Below are 19,465 nucleotides of genomic sequence, written 5' to 3'. Positions count from 1 at the left end.
GTAAATTCTAACATATTATTTTTTCTCTTCTTTCTCCCTAAAAATAACTTATTCAATAAAATGTAAAAGAATTAGAAATATAAAAACATATTTACTGTTATGAATGTTTTCACGATTTCACAAATGTGATGAAATGTGGAAATGAAATATGAAGATGATATTCAATAAATAATTATGTATTTAAATCATAAATTGATACATTTCTGGACATGGATTTTTAAATTGCTACAAATATCAACATTAACACAATTTTCCACAAAATAATATGATTAGGAAAAAAGTCAAGAGAACAGTGAAAAAAGCAACAAAAAAGGACAAGATATTGATAACGCAATAGTCAATATTTATATGTAGTACACCCACCTAAAGGTTAACAGTTCCCTATCTGTTAAATATGTATTTACTTTAACAATGTCAAAGTTCTTACATAAAAGGCTAAGAGTTAATTTAATAAATGAAAGGATCTTACAAAAATCATATGTAACTAAATTTTAAAATGTCAAATTTTCTATTCTATTATGCTAAACATGCATGAAAATCAATACATCAGTTACTCTCATAAAGAAGGACATGGGAATTCAAGCAGGCAAGTGCAATTTCGTCATTTATATAAAATAGAAGATAATGCTTATTTATTCAATCATGAAAATTTTTGATTTGGCAATCAATTATTTATCCTTATTTTCATTATGTTTTGCTCCTGTCTATCAGACTTTCAAAGATTTGAAACATGGTAAATAAAGGGAAAGTAAAACCTTGTTTTTTCTGTTATTCGGTAACACACTTTAAAAAATAATTTTAAGGTGTAGATTTAGGGTAAAAGTTAAAAGTAATAAATGAGTTAAAATTTGACTTGGGAATGCTTTTATCATTTATTCATACATTCATTGATTTTTTTCCAGTAAAATCATAACTAATGTAATCTGCTCAGTCATTCCTAAGAGTTGACAAAATTAATTACTGTCATTAAGGTTGATCCGGAAAATCCATCTGCCCTAAAATATCCTTTCCACTCATTAATTTCCCACCATTAGAGTCATTCTTACAGAATTAAAGTTTAGCTTTTACTATATTTTCTGAGATAGTTTATCAACATTGTGATTCTTCTAGTGGAGAACAAGATCTCATGGAGAGTGGACCAAGATCAGGTACTGTTTAGTATGTACTGCTCTCTCTCCATAATAATAATCCTCATGTAAATTTTTGCTATTCAGTATATCAGCAGAACCTGCAGTCTGTTAGAAATGCAGAATCTCAGATCTCATCCCAATCCCCATCAAGTCACAATCTGCATTTGAGTAAGACTGCAAGGTGATTGTGTTTACACTGAAGTTTGAGAAGCATAGTCTAAGATTTAGACTCTAAAATCTCTATCAACCATTAATTGCACCTCTGTATACATTACTAATTTGTCTGCCTGTTCCTACCTACTTAAAATGTCTTATGTAATTTCTTACTAAAATGATGTCTTATAAAAAGTTACATTAGATAATATACAGCCTACCTACCAATGGCTTCCTGTCTCATTTACATTAAAATAAAACTCTTTACCTAGGCCTCAGAGCCTATATGGTCTAGTTCCTGCCGGTTTCCCACCTGATCTCCACTTTCTTTCTTGTCCACTGAACTCCAGGCACCTCAGGCTTTCTTTTTTGCAAGAAAAACTCAAGCCCTTTCTAGCTAGTTGTTCTCTCTGACATCTCTGCTACCATCAGGTAATTATTGGTTTATTTGCTTGTCTTTTTCTCCCTATTTGCATATAAACTCAAAAAGCAGGGTTCAATTTGTTCAATGTTGTATAATAAGGAACTAGAAGAAAATATGACATGCAAGTAGTCAGTGAACTTTTGTTGAAGAAAGAAACAAATAAAGACAGCAATAAGGAAGGAAAGAAGTAAGGAAGAGAAGGAGAGGAAGGAAGAAAGGAAGGATGGATGGATAAAAAGAAGGAAAGAAGGAGGAAGGGAAGGAGAAATAAAAAGGAAAAAAGAAACAGAAAGAAAGAAAAGGAAAAATAGAGACAAAAAAATAAAGAAAAGAAAGGAAAGGAAGAAAGGAGGGAGGAGAGGGGAGGGGAGAGAAAGGAAGAGGAGGGGAGGAGAGGGGAGGGAAGGGAAGGAGAGGGGATGGAGGGAGGGAGGGAAGGAAGGAAGGAAGGGAGGAAGGGAGGAAGGAAAGTCTTGAAGAAAATAACTCTGTAGTTTTGGACACTACCTAAAAGGCAATCTAGAGTTAGATCCTCAAATGGAGAGTTTTTGGAATTTAAGGCAAATGTGCAGCAATGGTCCTGTGAAAAACGTTTATGTGGCTGAGTTTCCATTTACTGGGATAAGGAGAGTGACAATCTAACTTTCTTGATGGTAGTGTTAGCCACTTCTATGGTTGTTTTAACACTAGCTTTACAATGAGATAACCATAAAGATAAGTCCATGTCAATTCAAACATCAAGAGAAAATAGACGATGATGATAAATACATTAATTAATATACAAGATCTCTGGATAGATTCATAGACACTTTGGATTATAAGGGACAGTGACAGTCATAAAATTTCAACACTCTTTGATGTTTAATGCTTTCTAAATACCCAATTTGTCTATCAAGCTATGCTTGAATACCTTATTAGTGATTTAGGAATTTACTGTTTTCTGAAGCACACAGTCTATATTTGAACAAAATTCAATGTTAGAAAAGTCTTCTCTATGATATATTTTGTACCTTCCTGTGGTTTCATACACTAAGTTCTACAACCTATGGCAAAACAGGTTTGGTCTCTCCTACATATAACATATCACATCACATGTTTAAAGACAGCTATAACTCATCCTCACTCATATATCATGCTGTAGAATTCTTTCTCTTAGAATTGACCAATAATTTTTCTCTATTATCTTATCTCTACAAATTTTCCTTTGAAAATAGAGACCATATCTTATATTTCTTTTGAATTTATCATACGTTTAAGCACAGAGATAATATGTTCAATAAATCCTGATACCTGATGGACGTATATCTGTATCCACAAAGACTTAAGTAACCACCCATAAACTAACTTCCTCACTGTGATATTGCTTATGAAGATTAATAAAAAATGTTTCAATTTACAAATTTATACTCTATAAAGTATTAACAGAAATTTTGAAAACAGTACTAGTTGCTTGCAAACTGCTGAAAAGATTTAAAATATATAGTTACATGTGGCCAAATAGCCTATTAGTGAAAGGCACATACTAGGTACCCAAGAACTGCTACTTCCACACAATAGAGTTTTTGTCATATTATGGTCCAGTGTTTTAAACAAAATGTTTACATATCATAGAATTTGACTTCTGAAATAAACTGGAAATTTAGTGTAGATGCAAGTCTGATAGTATATTGTTTTCCCTTTTTTGTTGGGCAATGTAAAAGTTCAGATGAGCTTACTTGAAAAACTATTGCTTAAGATAAAATTTTTTAAAATTCCTGCTTTTGTCTGGATTAAAATTGCTGACCTAAAATGAATAATTTATGCTGAATTAACTACTCTTACCTTAAAGCTGAAAATAATAAAAAGTTCTACTTGAAAACTGGTAAATTAAAATAGGTTTTCTTTTATGCTGCCATTATGGGGGGCTCTACATCATATTCAATTTCAGTTAAACATAATTTCATGTTACTTTATAAACTAAGCTAAAACCCTGCTTGATCCTATTAATATGATCATTAGCTATTAAATATACTATGGAAGAATTGACTACACTATGTCAAAACAAGTAGCGGCAATGGCTATAAATGCTTATGACACATATTTGACTCCACAAGATGATATAGTCATCTAAATTTCTGCTAAGAAGAACAATAAAAGAGAGCTTATAATTATTATAAATGTATATGGGAACTTTTCCAGAAGAATATATTCACATTTTTACATGAAAATAGCAACTACCATGGCTGCTCATTAACAGCTGACAGAACTTGTCTACATATTGAAAAAAAAAAAAATACCATTCCACCACAATATATAAGAAAAACAATGTTTAAAAAACCTACCTAGAGTAAAACACATTTTAATGACTTTCTTTAATAGTATAACCTCTTAGTATAATAGTATAAACCTCTTGAGGAAGAAAACCCAACTATGGCTGTCATCTATATTACTTTAACCTTAATATCACCTAATAAAAGGATTTGCATTAGGCCCTTTTGAACCATGAGTAAATGGAAGGATGAATGAATACTAGTTTAGCAATATGAAGACTGGGTTTTCATATGGCCTCTTCCAGACCACAATTTCCTGTATAAAAATAATGCTGTTGTAGTAGATGATCTGAAAGTGACCATCTATTTAAAAAAATATAATCCTAGAAATTCAGGACTCTTTACTTATAATTTTGTAATAATATTACATATGTCCCGCTAGTATAAGTCAACTTTGAATTGAAATCTCTTAGGGCTATAATAATAAACTATGGGGTTTAGAGATTGCTGAAAAAGGTATTTTAAGTAAATATTGAGACATAATTTCAAAAAGAAATCATAAAGCAACAAACTATTCTGATAAAATTTAAAATATCATTAGATATTATGTTATCTAATTTTAAACATCTGTATAATCAATAAGCTAAAAATATCAATTGTTTTTAGGTTTATTTATATGACTGTAAATATTCCTTTAAGCAAAGTTGAACACTTTATTTATTTTGATATAGGTTCATCATATTTCTATTCAGCACTATCTACTCAAAGCATTCTTTATACATCTTAGCAATATAAACACAATTTACTAGTTTGAAACTTTTGTTCATCTCTCAAGAATTTGTACAAATATCCTCTGTGCAGCCTTCCTTGACTTCTACACTTAGAGGTAGTCAGTCCCTCTCCTTTCTTCAATAACATTTCAAAACAACTGCTATGGCAGTGTTTCTCGTAATAAGCTTGTAATTACTCTTTTTTTTTAAAGTTATATAGACTACATCATAGCACAGCCTGCTTTGTTCATTTTTATATGTCTACTATCCAGCACAATATCATGTACATAGCAAGAGCTAAAACATATTTGATGAATAATAAAAGTAATAACAATTACTATTTGTGGAACATAAGCCAGCAACTGTGCTAAATTTTTTTCACATAACTACCTATGAGGTAGGTATTCTCAGTTACTAAGAAATTGGAGGTTTGAGAGTTGAAGTTATTGTTCAAGATCATATAGTTAATAAGGGATAGAGTACAGACTCAGCCTAGTTCTCTGACCTCAAAACTAACCAGCAATGGTGGGCAATTTGGTTTTTCCTTTCCATTGGGAGAAAATACTTGAGATTTTTTGGCATTTGCACCTAATACTGTGTTTAATCCTCACTATAACCCTAATGTAGTACTGTGATACTATTTTACTGATAGGGAAATTCAACCCTAATAGTTCACGTGACCTGCAAAGAGTCTCACACGTAGCAGGTGACAAAAGTGGACTAAAATCCAGTCAATAAAGCTGAATTTTCATTTTGAAGTCTACTGGGCACTAATAAAGGAAACTGTAGTGTTAATACACTGTTTAAAGAAGAGCTAAGTCAACATTATTTATCAGTATTTTTCTCTTTTACTTGTTTATATTTCAACGTTAAAGACTCTTTTTAAATGGAGAAAACCAAGAAAGAGTTTTCTTTTACTGAGAACAAGTAGAAAGTGAAAAAAAAAAAACTTTTAAGAGGATAACTTAAGTTGAATTACTGATGTTTTAACTATAGTACTATAGGAAAAATTAATTGGAACAATACCCTCTTAGGATTGAAAATGTCTTTGATATATATTCTAAGTTATTTTTCAAATTATTAATTGTGCAGCTTTTATAATTAACTATAGCGATTTAAGATTTAATTAATCATAAATTAATATATAGATTTTTTAAGCTACACACTCACAAGTACCAAATACTATGAGCAATTTCAGTGTCTATGCTTTCTTTGTTTTCATAGTGGTAATAGTGTAAACTATAAGTACTTTACCTCAAGTTATTGAGAATAGACAAATTAGGAATTAGCAATGATCAAAAGACATCATAAAAATGAAAGTTTAATTGCAGTGTGAATAGAGAAACATGATGAAATATGACAAATTATCACAGTACAAAACTGTACACACTTGTATACATAAAAACAAACCTATGCTATCACAATCTCTATTGTATATATGCTTTAGGTGGTAATTAATTTCAGTAAAATAATATCCATTGTATTACATTAATATTTATTCATATGAAATTTATTGAATTTATAGTTTTCTTGTGTTCATTTATAAATTTTCTTTGATTTTATAAATGTGAAAAAGGCGTAAGCAAGGCATTTATATCTAGTTTTATTTTGTGAATTTTGAAGTGGTAATATAATAAAAAAGCAATATTTTATTGTAAGTACATGAGAATACTTTTGCCTTTCAAAGTAATTAAAAACACTGGTTTTTATAACTGTAACAAAATAGTTATCTTTAATACTGAAAGACATGGATATTTGATTATATTGAAGAATATAATTTTAAGCCTTCAAGTCATTTGAGTGAATACTCTAGCTGGTGAAACTGTAAACATTTATTCATCAGTTTACTAAATATTATCTAAATATGTCTATGGGTCAGAAGCTGTTCTAGGCACTGGGAATGCAGCATGAACAAGAACCATCCACTCCTTACCTTACAGAACTTAAAGTCGCTAGTTACAACAATTTAAGCTAAATCTTGGAAAGAGAATTAGAATGATTTGGTTGAAAGGAAGAAGGAATAGCTTATGGGAGTGGCTTGAGGTAGAAAAGAACATGGTATGTTTGACAAACTAAAAGAAATTATTTTGGGCCAAAAAAATAAAGAATGACTGTGAGAGAGATGAATTTGGAGATATACGCAAAAAGCCAGATCATAGAGGTTCCCATGGGTCATCATCAGGTCTTGGCTTTATTCCCACAGTCACTGGGAAAACAGTGGAAGCTTTAAAGCAGTGGAATGAAGTGATTAGATTTTCATTTTTAAAAGGTAATTCTGACTATATTGTGCAGAATGGAATAGATGAACAAGAATTATTTTTTCTCTAAAATATCTAGAAAAATTAAGCAAGTTAGGTTTGTATTATTTTTACTGACTCATCTAAAATGTCAATTAAAGGACTCACTGCCTACATGCATCCTGTAACTCCTTTAGTGCTCTGCTCAGCCATGAGCTTTACAAAATCTTCCTTGTCCCACCAGGATGGATTTCTCTATGTTCTCCACTCTATCTCACTCTCTTGAAAGAAGGGGCCATGTAATATTCATCTTTATTTCGCACAGAACAGAGCTCAGTGGGCATTTCAGACATGCTGGCTGAACTGAAATTATTCTTAAAAAGAATACTGTTTTCATGTCAGCCAATCCTTATTTAGAAATTTGGTCCTGCTTAGAGTTAAGTCTTCGAGGACTGTTTTATGTCTGAAAATATAGCTGTATATTGAGGTTTTTAAAAAGCATAATAGATATAGGATAACAGGTTTCCTTTACTTCTAACATTGACATTGTTTTTTGCCCCAAATGTTAATAGTTTGTGTGTCAAATATAATAGGTAATGAGCCAACTAAAATCACTGAAATAGCAGGTTACTGAAGAAGAGTCAGAAGGACCAATTTTAATTAAAATAAAGATTTGATGAAAGTATAATAATTTAAGTCACTAAAAAATGATGAATATAACATTCAAAATGTTTTCTGTAAACATAATTTAAACATCAATGATTAAAAATATTTATGACCAAGGTAGATGGCAGCATTGAATGAATATCATATCCATAAACACTATTTTAGAAAGAATATATGTGAAACAGGTCTAAATGTTCTGAATGCTGTAAAACAGCACTGGGAGATTATGACAACATTTGAGAAAATTTGAGCACTGATTTGGAATTTACCAAGGATGTAATCTTGATGCTTAATTGAAATTTAGCTGAATGTACTTCAAATTTTAGATTAATTTTCAAATCACATTATTTAATCTAAAAGTTGACAACTACTTATTCTCTTTTCAATCTGAATTATTTATTCAAGTTCTACAAAATATTTAATTTGTAGCATCAGAGTTTCTCAAATCACCTGATGGCAACTTTGGCTGAAGCGGCATTTGTATTATTAGTTGATAAATAATAAACTTATGTCCGAAAATTACCTGCCTCTTTTTCAGTGGGTAATAGAATGAATACAGGAAAGTTTGTTAATGTTAATTAGCTCATGCAAATTTCTGAAGAGAGTGAAAATACTAAATTGAAGGGCTTTTTTCTTAATCGATATTTCATTAATATTTACACATTTTTTATTTCCCGGTAATAAGAAAATCTACTTGATTAAGCAAATCGTAAATTTGATAATGATCCCTATATTCACGAGTGGAAATATTCATGGTAGGAGAGTGAATAGAGAACTAAGATGATATCATTTTAATCCTTTAAAGGAGACTGTCACATGCTAAGAATTCATTTTATTTTTTTATTTTTAATTTTTTTTGGCCATGCCACGCGACTTGCAGGATCTCAGTTCCCCGACCAGGGATTGAACCCATGACCCCTGAAGTGGAAGCGTGGAGCCCTAACCACTGGACCACCAGGGAATTCCCAAGAATTCATTTTAGAACGCTTCTTATTAAAGAGAATCAAAGTAAGTACTTTCAGTATGAATTCTGATGGAAATGAGCTTCTGAGATATTTCTGTATGATTTTCAATCAGTTTATGTCAAGATGTCTTGATTTTTCTCCTTAGTGTGTACTAAGCATTTGAATGGTTTTCTATTACTTATATCATGTTAAACCATGTATAACCATATTACGTAAACCATAGCCGTTTTGGAGAATATATGATTATGAGTTGGAAATAGAGCTGGAGTAGATATTTTGTTCTCCTCCAAATATTAATGTGCAATTAATTAATATTTCCACTGATGCATATATCAGTATATATTTGTTAGTTTCTGATACTACACTAATTTTTTCCTAAACTGTTCAATGAAACCTGCTACCAAGAAAAAGAAACTTGCTACACTTCCTAATTTTGTAAATGATAGGCTTATATTAATTGATTAGAAAATTACCAATATATGATTTGGCTCTGTGGTATTTTTATCTCTAAAAATTAAAGTAGGAAGTTAAGCAATATTAAATTTGGAGTCATAATATCAATGAATAACTGTTACCTTTTCAAAATGAGAAATCTGTTCTCACTACAGTCATATGGGTCAGGCAATAGGTAATTCAGAAATAGTAGAATAAGCTATATAAAATAATCACCAGACATAACGTTTTCATTTTTCCCAATCAAATTATCTATTTTCTCAATAATAAATTAACATTTGTGTAACAAAAATTTCATGCAAATATGAAAATTACTCCATGGGATAAATCATCAATCAGTAAATATGTGCACTTATTAATAGAAAAATAGCTTTTTTATTTTCATGTTATCTCAATACCATAAGTGGTATGTAATAAGCAACAGGTATTTAGTACTTATTTTTACTATCCTTTATGCACTATTTTCTTTCTATTTTTACTCCCTCCTCCCTCCAACATTTGCACTGCATTTTGATTTGTTTTTTTTTTCTAATTTTTGTACTTTCAAATTATTCAGGTTCTGACTGTTACTGTCTATATTTTTCAGCTACTTTGAACTCTTTCTTTCACTTCCTACATCTTGGCTCTGTTTGAGCTCATTCTCTAATTAGAATCATTACCAAAATATAGCTTTGCCTGTAACTAAATGGGCACAAGTAAAATAACATCCAATACCTCTATGAGTAACAACTGCAAGCTCTTTAGTTCTTTCTATCTGTTCAGCATTTCTTGGTCTTCTCCTTGTACTTTCTGTATCTGCTTGATGAGGAGAGAGCCCGTCCTTGGATGTGTTGGGGTCCAGACCTGAATTTCTGAGATTCTTTACTTGCACTCGCTGTTCCTCGGAAAGTCTATGGATGGTGTCAGCTGTAACACTGGATACAGTAACATCTGCAGATGTGCTAGCAACAGCAATAGCACCAGTGGTAGTCCTGTTATGCTCCTCTAACTCACCAGTGGAGGTAGTGTGGGTCAATGGAGAAGAACCTGTGGGACACAGTAGCACTAGATGCTAACTTTTTCTTTTAAATTTTGGTTTTTTTTTTTCTGATAAGTTTAATAAATTATATTCCCTCTATCACCTTAAGTATTATCAAACATGAAAAGGCAAAACACAAACACGCCACTAAAATGTGAAGTAACCAGATCTGATGTTTGGTCTATATCAATCAACCTATGAATGGATATTATACACAAATATATCACATTTTAATTGTAACACATTAGGGAGAAAAAGGTGAAACAGTAAACCCTTTACATGGCCCTGAATCAATCTTATTCATTATTTATCTACAGATGATTTTTTAGCAACAAATGCCTGGCAAGTGACAAGTTTTGACAGAATGGGTAACTGTGTAACCACACTTTTCTCAGAAGTATGCTTTGAATAGTCTGTGCCATATCACTTCATGATTTCTGGGAAAAATATCAAATTTTTCTATTTTAAGACAAACAAGTGAAGAAAGGAGAATTTAAAAATCAAAGCCAAACTGAAAACAAAATGATTTTAAAAAATGAAGCTCTGCAAAACTACTCTATGTAAATGTCTATCTTAACCTCATTTGCCAGAAAGCAGTCAACATGATAAAATATTCAATGTCATGAGCTATACATACTTTAGAATTTACCAGGTTGTTTTGGAAGTTGGGTAATATTTTTCAGAGTTTTAAAATAAAACTTGAGATTAACCAATTTTCAACTAGTTAAAATTAAACAAATTGTTTTATTTAGAAATGATTGAAAATTAATTATTAGCATGAAAATTTTATTCATACAAAACTAGCTTTAAAAAAAGGTTGAAAATTTCCAAATATCTCATAAGCATGTCACAGTAATTCTCCACATTCTTAACCTTATTAAAGTTTCACTATAATTTTAAAATTGTTTTAAAGGTATCAAATTAGGATTTTCTTTTTTCTTTCACTTAAACTTTTTCCAAGATTGTGCTTGGTAGTACGTAATTCTCACATAAGGAAAAAAGATGTAACTTTATAATAGAAGCATGAAACGGAATGAAGATATACTTAGAAGGATCTTGACAGCTAAAATGCTTAAGAAAAAAATATTGAATTTTGGAGGAACAGCTACTAATTAGGAATAACAATCATGTCCTGGTTAGAAAACTTCTGAGTATTTTTTTAAAGCCAATGAGTGGTATATGTTTTTATATATTTGCTTTCTCAATAAACTGCATTTCAAAATTCTGTCCACAATGTATATTTAGATATTTTAGACAAAAATACATGGGGATATTTTATTCATTTTGCGAGAGAAAAAACAGCTAATGTGGCTTGAGCATGTTCTGCCTCCTTCCCCTCCCCCCACCCCGTAGGCAGATGCTTAGTAGGACTAGTAATTCGGCTTCCTGCTTTAAACTTAAAAAAGAAGTCAAACATGAACCCCTGTCATTCACAAGCAAGCAAAAGAGCACATGTCTGTTACTAATTCTTCCAGCCTGTGTTTTCATATCATTTTAATTTGATTTACAAATTCAAAAAATTAAATGATTGTATTTTGTGGTGGGCAGGGGTAAATGAGGTATGACAATTACCAGATTATTTTAAAGACTTTTAATATACTGTAAAGCATTAATCAGAAAAAAGTTGCTATTGAATATTCATCCAAGTTACTTTGTGAATATTAAAATCTACTAAATGCATGTTGGTTATGCAAATTGGCCAGTAATATTTACTAAGCTAATATTTGGTAAGGGTTTTCTTTAATCACATGATTAAGCAATAACTACACGTGCATTACTAACATTCAGTAACTGACCTCATGGTAAATCAGACATTTTGATGTTCATGTGCTCATTACTATAAAAATGGATCAGTACCTGATCCATATTATTCTGGGAAGTTTAATTGTACCTTTCTTTTTGAAAGGAAGTATGAAATCAGGATAAAAACTAATACTTTAGAACTTTTCCTGACTTTATCATAATTTCCAGGCTTTCAGGTTTAGTTTAAAAAAGGAAAGCATTTAACTGTAAACATATGTTGCTAAATGCAATCTAAAAGTATAAAAAATAATGGAATTTGTACTCGCTCAAATCTCAGTGTTTCTACCTTTAACAAGGAAGTAAACTGAATAGTTATTTATTATATTTCATCACTGAAGGTCATTACAATTAATCCTAAATAATCTCTTGTATTTGGGTAAATGAATCTGGGGTAATTCTTAGGAATGTGTCCAGGTTGCTTCTATAACTAATCTTTAAGATCTACAGACTAATTCCAAACACCCGTTTTTTGAAGACCCCAAAGGATAAATACAGTTCTTAAACAAATTTGTGAGTTAGAAGTGATCTTTAGTAGCGTTTAGATCCAGGACTTGCTAGCACTCCCAATCTTAAAATCTTCAGTAATAGAGTTCTATTCTGGCTATTGGTAGTGAATATTCAGTATTATTCTCTTAACCTGAATGCAGAACAGGGTGTAATATTTGAATAAAGCATTAAAAAACATTTATTTAATAACCATTGTATAACTAGCTATATATTTCAACCAGATATTTTACTAACCAGTTCTTATGTTTTACTTATATTTTGTGTTCATAATTTTTCCTCCCCATACTATAATGCAAGGTCCCTGAAGGCTGAGATTTTTGTAAATTCCATTCATTGCTGAATCTCAAGTATCTAGGACAGTACCCAGTACATAGTAGATGCTCAAGAAATATCCCTCAAAAGAAAGAATAAAAGAATGAATGAATTTAATAATAATTCTAATTATTATTGTTAATAATAACAATAATAAAGAGGATAAATTTCATGAATGAAACATGACTATAATTTTTAACATGGTAAATCATAGGTCAAACAGTATAATGAAATGAAGAATAATTCCAAAGAAAGGAAAAATTGATGGTTTTGTTTTGAACTTTCAAAAACATCACTGAAAAAGTGTGGAATCTGAAGATTTAAATGCATAAGTAATAGTTACTTGAAGACTTGTGTCAACATTCCCAAACCATGATAGTTTACAATGTTAGTGTGAAATGGATTTATTTAGAATGTTCAAATTTCTGTAGAGTAAAAAGTAGATATATCTTATAATGGCAGGAAATAGAAGTGCATCTAAATTTAGTTAGGCACTTATATATACATATATATGTAGTGGAACTATAAAAAACATTGATTTCCTTTATAAGGCAATAGAATCATCCATCACTATACAATTATATCATATATTGTATAATCATTTTATTTAAAATGTAGACCAATTTAGAATACTAATTTTGGTACCATTTTAAATTGGCAGTGTGTGAAACAGATTTTTAAGTTGTCAAAATGCATCATTTAACAGTTTCAAAATACTCAACATTTCTGCATACATAACTGTTTTATGAGGAAATTGCCAATGCTGGAAAAAGGCTTAGGATTATATATAGCAACAATTCAATATTAAATATATATCTAATTCAATATTAAACTATAACTTACTTTCTTTTAAAATATTTTAAGTATGCTACACCATTATGTAAGCATTATCTTTAATAGCACAGTATTAAATGCATGTTACAAGACATACAACCCAAATTTAGGAATAAAATGTACATTCAAAAAACCCATTCTTCATTAGAAATAAAACCATGTATACAAGATGTAGTTTATCACAATCAGATTACCCTGTCAATTAACTTGCTAGAGATATATTATAAATGTGATGTTTAAAATATAAATACATCTAAAATATAATTTTATTAATATTTTAATAAAACATTTCCAAATATAACAAAAATAAAATGAAATGATTTACACATATAAGCATGCTTCTGTAAATCATAACTATATGTCCTCTTGGAATTATGATAATGGAAAATGACATGTGTTACACATGTAAATTGGCAAATTTATATAATAGTACAATTAAATTATATAATTAAATTTGGATTTTATTATGTATCATAATAAAAATTATATTTTTGAAGGCTTTCTTATTTCAACAATCTGCAAGGTACTAATAAGCATAATTCATGTAAAGCGATTTATAAACGCGTAATAGAAAGTGTCTTAAATAAAAACTCAAAAAATTGAATTTGAATTTCATTTTGATTAAAATTTTAGTCTTACAGATTTTTTTTAATTATGCTATATTGCTTTGTAATTATTGTCTAACTCATCACAGACGTAAAGAACAGAATATTTTGCTAGAGATATGAGTGGATGTCCCAAAATGCATACAGCTATACAAGTACATGTTAAAGATAACTGCGTATCCACAGAAGTAGCTTTTAGATATTTATATTTGGCATGTTATTTTATATAAGACATATATTCTGTTCCATTGATTTTAGCATTTCAAATGAAACATTTGAATAAAAGCTTAAATAACAAAATAATCCTAATTGAATAATTTTGTGGCATAATGATATATAATGAAGAAAAATGCAATAAACATATTTAACATGAAAACATGCAAAAGAAAAAATATACAAAATAACATCAAAATAAAATATAAATACAACTAATGCAGCAATTCTATATGAGTCATCATTTAGATATTCTATAAATTTTAGCATATGTATTTTAATTTGTATGTTGTATTTCTTCTTTCATTTAATATTACATGAAACTTACAGGAAAGTGTCAATAAATGAGGACTCTTGAAAACGAATTAAAATATGAGGGGGTGAAGTAAAACAAAGCCACTGCTTTGATACACGTTACATGTTACAGTTAGGAAGCATGTTGTAGTTGGGAAAATAAGTATTTTGCATTTTAAACATTATAAATTCCAGTATTCTAAAATCTGTATAGCTTAGTATTTAATAGTATAATCTGGTGGATGTGTGTGTACTATGAATATTCAATTTATAGAAGAGATGAGTAAACAAATAGAAAGTAGCCTTTAAATTGTAGGAAAAATATAAATAATCTACCTTTGATTAGTCATTATCTAATATAAAATTGTCTCTGACTAGGAAAATAAATGGACAAATCCTGAAAAAATTAGTTTCTAATTTAGTTTTAAAGAGCAGGTATATATTGGTCTTAAAAAGTTTTGATTTTAAATTAAAATGCTGCATTTATTTTGAAACTAAATAAGACTATGATCTTAAAACATCTCATTAAATAAATAAATATAAGATATTCTTAATTATAAGATGCACCTCTAAGAAAGAAACCATTCAGCCATTAAACTATGACATGACAATGCAAAAATGCTGTCCCCTAAATCCAGATTTCTGATACAATGAAATGTGAAAGAAGTTGATCTCACTAATTCAAGTAACAGATTTTCTACGATCATGAATTAATTAAATAAATTAGGTATACATTAATTTAAAAATAGAACTGAGAGTTTAAAAATTGTCTTTCTGAATTCACTGACATATTGATATATATTTATATTTATATTATATATTTATATCTAAATTTTTAAGCATTAAATAGGGACACCAATATTAACTTTTGCAAGTGGACCTTGTTATTGTTTATCAGATGCAAGTGATCTTAAATGAATAAATACTTGCAATCTAAGCTGAAACTGATGATAGCAAGTGATACATTTACTAAATCCACACTTACTATGAGTAAATAAATGATTATAAAACAAATATTCAACAAAATATGTGCTAATGCCAAGTTGTTTATATACAAGATAAAAACTCCATATTCTGAATTGTTTGCAATTTTGATAAACCCACATGCCAAACAACCATAAATATCTTTATCTAAATGAAACATAGAAAATACCAAGTTTTAGAAAGCATACAGAGAGTACTCTGTTGGTCTACCACAACAAAACTACGTGTGTGTGTGTGTGTGTGTATATACACACACACATATATATGTATATGTGTATATATGGTAAATACATATATGTGTCATATAACATATGTTATATATGTTATATAGTATAAATCTATGAATGTTACACTAAATATCCTCACAGTTTGTCACAGAATGTGAGAGAAGAGGCATCTAATTTCTTAGTACTAAAAATATAGTAAGCTCATGCGAGGGAAAATTTAAGTAGAGGGCTGTATGAGTCTTGAAGATTTTCTGTCTCAAAGAGCCATTTCTTGCTTCACCTAGTTGATTAAAGTGAAGTTGCAAAACGAAGCATCAGCATCTTATCACTCCTTTTCATACATTTTTGGAAGTCTCAACAATGTATACTGGTAGGTCCAAGGTGTCTTTTTTTTATTTTAATGTGCCCAGTCACAAACACACACACCACTCACGAGAATAAATATTCACAAAATGTAAACTGAAGCCTTTTTTGTGTAACTAAGCATAATGTTAATCCATAAAGTCACAATACTGGCAATAAAACTTGAACACCTAGCTTTGAAGTAAGATTCACAACATCCTTGTCATATTTCATAAGAATAAAAGGATAGAATGTCCCTTCACACTTTTCTAAAACCATCTCCTAGAATCCTGCATTTTGAGACCTCTTTCTTGTAGCAGCTCTTATCTCTTAGCAAAACTAGAAGGACACATTCTGGGTTTCCCCAAAACAAACAAAATGTAACTTAACACACACTTGTTTAATTTCCTTCCACACAAAATCTTGTGGAGTAGCTGCCAGTTCTCATGGAAGATTTAAAGTCATTGTTAGCAAAAAGGGACACCACATATCTTTCATTCCAAAGTGTAATATAAGGAACTCCTTCACTTTCAGAACATTGCTGCTTCTAACAACTGATATGTATTAATGATGTTCTGAAAGTAGAATTCATGTCTTATACATGTATATCTCTCACTTCCCCTTGAATGTTTCATATATATATGAGGGAAGAATGAATGTGGATAAATGTACTTCTCTCTTATTTTTCAAAAATATAAACATTTCATCTTATGTTTAATTAGTAGTTATTGAGTGTTAAACGTATTTTAAGGATATAAATATAAGAAAGAAATTGGACCTGTTCAGATGTATTTAAACAATATAAAATCATAATTATAATATAACTGCAATTAATATTGCATGTGCTAGAACATAAGTAATGAAAAGAGGAAGGGACATCTAAGAACACATAAATCACTCTTTCATTTGTGTTTTCTCAAATGAGGGTAGTGTTTCCCTTTTCTTCCATTCTCCAGCACATTTTTCCCTCCAAAAAAATATTTTATAATGATGATATTTGGTACTGTGAAGGGGAAGGGAAAGAAGTAAGGGAAAGGAACTGGTGGAGTTACCCTTTATACATATCATGGTTGAAAGAAAAAATAAAAGAAGGCTTTATCCTGACCTAGCTCATCATGTCCCTGAGTCCTGCTTACTTTGCTATCTCAGTGTATCCATGTTTATCCTTTATTTCCTTCTATAATGGCCTTCTAGTTTGGGGAGGGCAGGGGGGTTGTCATTTTTTTACTAATTATAAGTGTTCCTCTTTTTTTAATACCTAAAGTATAAAGTATACCTAATGCTGGTTTTATATATGTGATACGATTTAAAGGGAACCAAGGAACTATTTCTCTCTGTGTATCCAGATGCTACTTAAAAAAAAAGATGCTCTTTAGGATTAGGCATTGTTCTCTCATAATTGTTCTCTTATCGGACAAATGCTTTTTTGGTTGAGAGAACACACATATTAGAGTGATTGCTCAACTATTTAGTTTGAATTAGTTTATTGTAAAGTTTTCTTCTCCTCAAAAGAAATAATAGGGGCAGTTTGAGAAATATGTGTTTTGGCGAAGTGTGTGAAGCTTGCAGTAAGATCACTGAACACTACTTATTGAGGCATTTATCATAGGTTCATATCTGATCCCATGTGGTTGTTATATGATTTGAAAGAACTAGGTTCATTATTAACAGGTGGGTGTAATGGAGGTGTGGGCAGATAGGAAAGGGCTGACATTCTGGAAGAAAGACTATTATGGTATTTATTGTGGAAAGGTTGCTGAGCAACTGGTGAATATCTGCATAAATATGCTGAAGTAGAGCAGCCTAATAAGAAACTCAAGCCAAAAAAAGTCTTATTTTCCTGCATCAACACTCTGTAAAACACTTTTTATCCTGTAGCAGCTAATTAATTAGTAGCAGGAGTGATTTTCTTGGAAAAAAAATACCAATCTTGGCTTTAAAAAGTAGCATGTTGAAGGAAAGTTTTTTCAAAACCTTTAGAAATGGTAAGAAACTTGAGTCTACCATTAAAGGTTACTATTAACTGGATAGGCAAATATACGTTATATATTGGGGTATTATATATAATTATATGTTGGGGTATTTAAAATATATATTTCCACATTGAAAGGTAAATCTTCATATTTCTTCATGTAATTATTCTGTCCAGTTCCTTTCTTACAAAGACTACATTTTATTTCAAGACTCTAAGTAAAAAGACTGTCTTTTAATACCATCAATAAAACAAAGGTATGAAGCCTATAAAAGCCTAACAATGAGTAAGAGTATTCTATTTGATTAAGATCATACACAGTTTAATTGACTGACTTTCGGATGAAAAATATTAATTAAAGAAAAGGAAGTTTTCTTAATCATTAAAGTGGTTTAAAATACCTAAAAGTTTTATATCTACCCAGATGATTTTGGTATATTCCAATTACAGGCAATAATATGAATATCAAATTATTTTTCTCACGTATACTTTTAACTTTTATAAGGATGGTGGAGACTTGGCTTTTCACCTGTGGAATGGTATCTAATCTCCCCAAATTTCTGAATACAGGTGATTAAAACACCATAAATATATTGGTCATTCTAATGGTTACTTTAAATGACTAGATAACAGACTATTTAAATAAACATGTTATAAAGAGGAATCAACATTTACTGAACATTTACTGTGTTACAGACACAGTCCTAAGTACCTATGAGCTGAGGATATTAAAGCTCAGAGTACTTTCAAAACATACACTAACTCACTTTGCTAGTAAATTAAAAAGCTAGGACTGGACCCAAATTGTATAATCCCAAAACCACAGTCTTAACTCCTGAAATCAGTACACCTCTACTAGTAAATTAAAAAGCTAGGGCTGGACCCAAATTGTATAATCCCAAAACCACAGTCTTAACTCCTGAAATCAGTACACCTCTAAGAAAGCCTCCCCAATACAAAATAGTGTGTAAACACTTGTGTCTCAATCAACTTATAAGTTATTTATTTATGTTTTTTCTTCCTTGTATTTCTTCCCCCTCCTTCCCCAACACATGTCTGACTTTTACCAGGTCTCTCTTGCAACTCCCTTGCCTCAGGGAAGGATGGTTCTGCAGGACTAAAAGAGACATTTGCTCTAAGATCTCTCCATGGCTTTTGTTTCCTAACAGTCTAGGATTCTTGAGGGGATTATCAAGTGACAGGAGAGAATCAATGACTTGGGTAGAGGTTGGGGGCCAAGGAGAGGCACTGAAGATGACGTACACAACCTCCCTACTGCATCTCAGGAAGTGGAAGAGTCCAGGAAC

At 30.5% G+C, this 19,465-nt stretch overlaps 1 protein-coding gene across 3 annotated transcripts in view; it reads right to left on the bottom strand.

The window, feature by feature from the left end:
• Positions 1-19,465, bottom strand: part of CSMD3 (CUB and Sushi multiple domains 3) — a 1,196,954-nt gene that overhangs the window by 743,879 nt on the left and 433,610 nt on the right. The window contains exon 7 of one of the 3 annotated variants that reach the window (XM_036830958.1): positions 9,762-10,073. The exons of the other annotated variants lie outside the window; for them this stretch is intronic. Coding sequence (XP_036686853.1) covers positions 9,762-10,073 — 312 coding nt within the window. The remainder of the gene's footprint in view (positions 1-9,761; positions 10,074-19,465) is intronic. 3 annotated transcript variants of the gene reach the window in all.

This window comes from Balaenoptera musculus, chromosome 17, assembly GCF_009873245.2.
Source record: "Balaenoptera musculus isolate JJ_BM4_2016_0621 chromosome 17, mBalMus1.pri.v3, whole genome shotgun sequence".
In the NCBI taxonomy this organism is placed as follows: Eukaryota; Metazoa; Chordata; class Mammalia; order Artiodactyla; family Balaenopteridae; genus Balaenoptera; species Balaenoptera musculus.
This window is presented reverse-complemented; position numbering and strand designations above follow the sequence as displayed.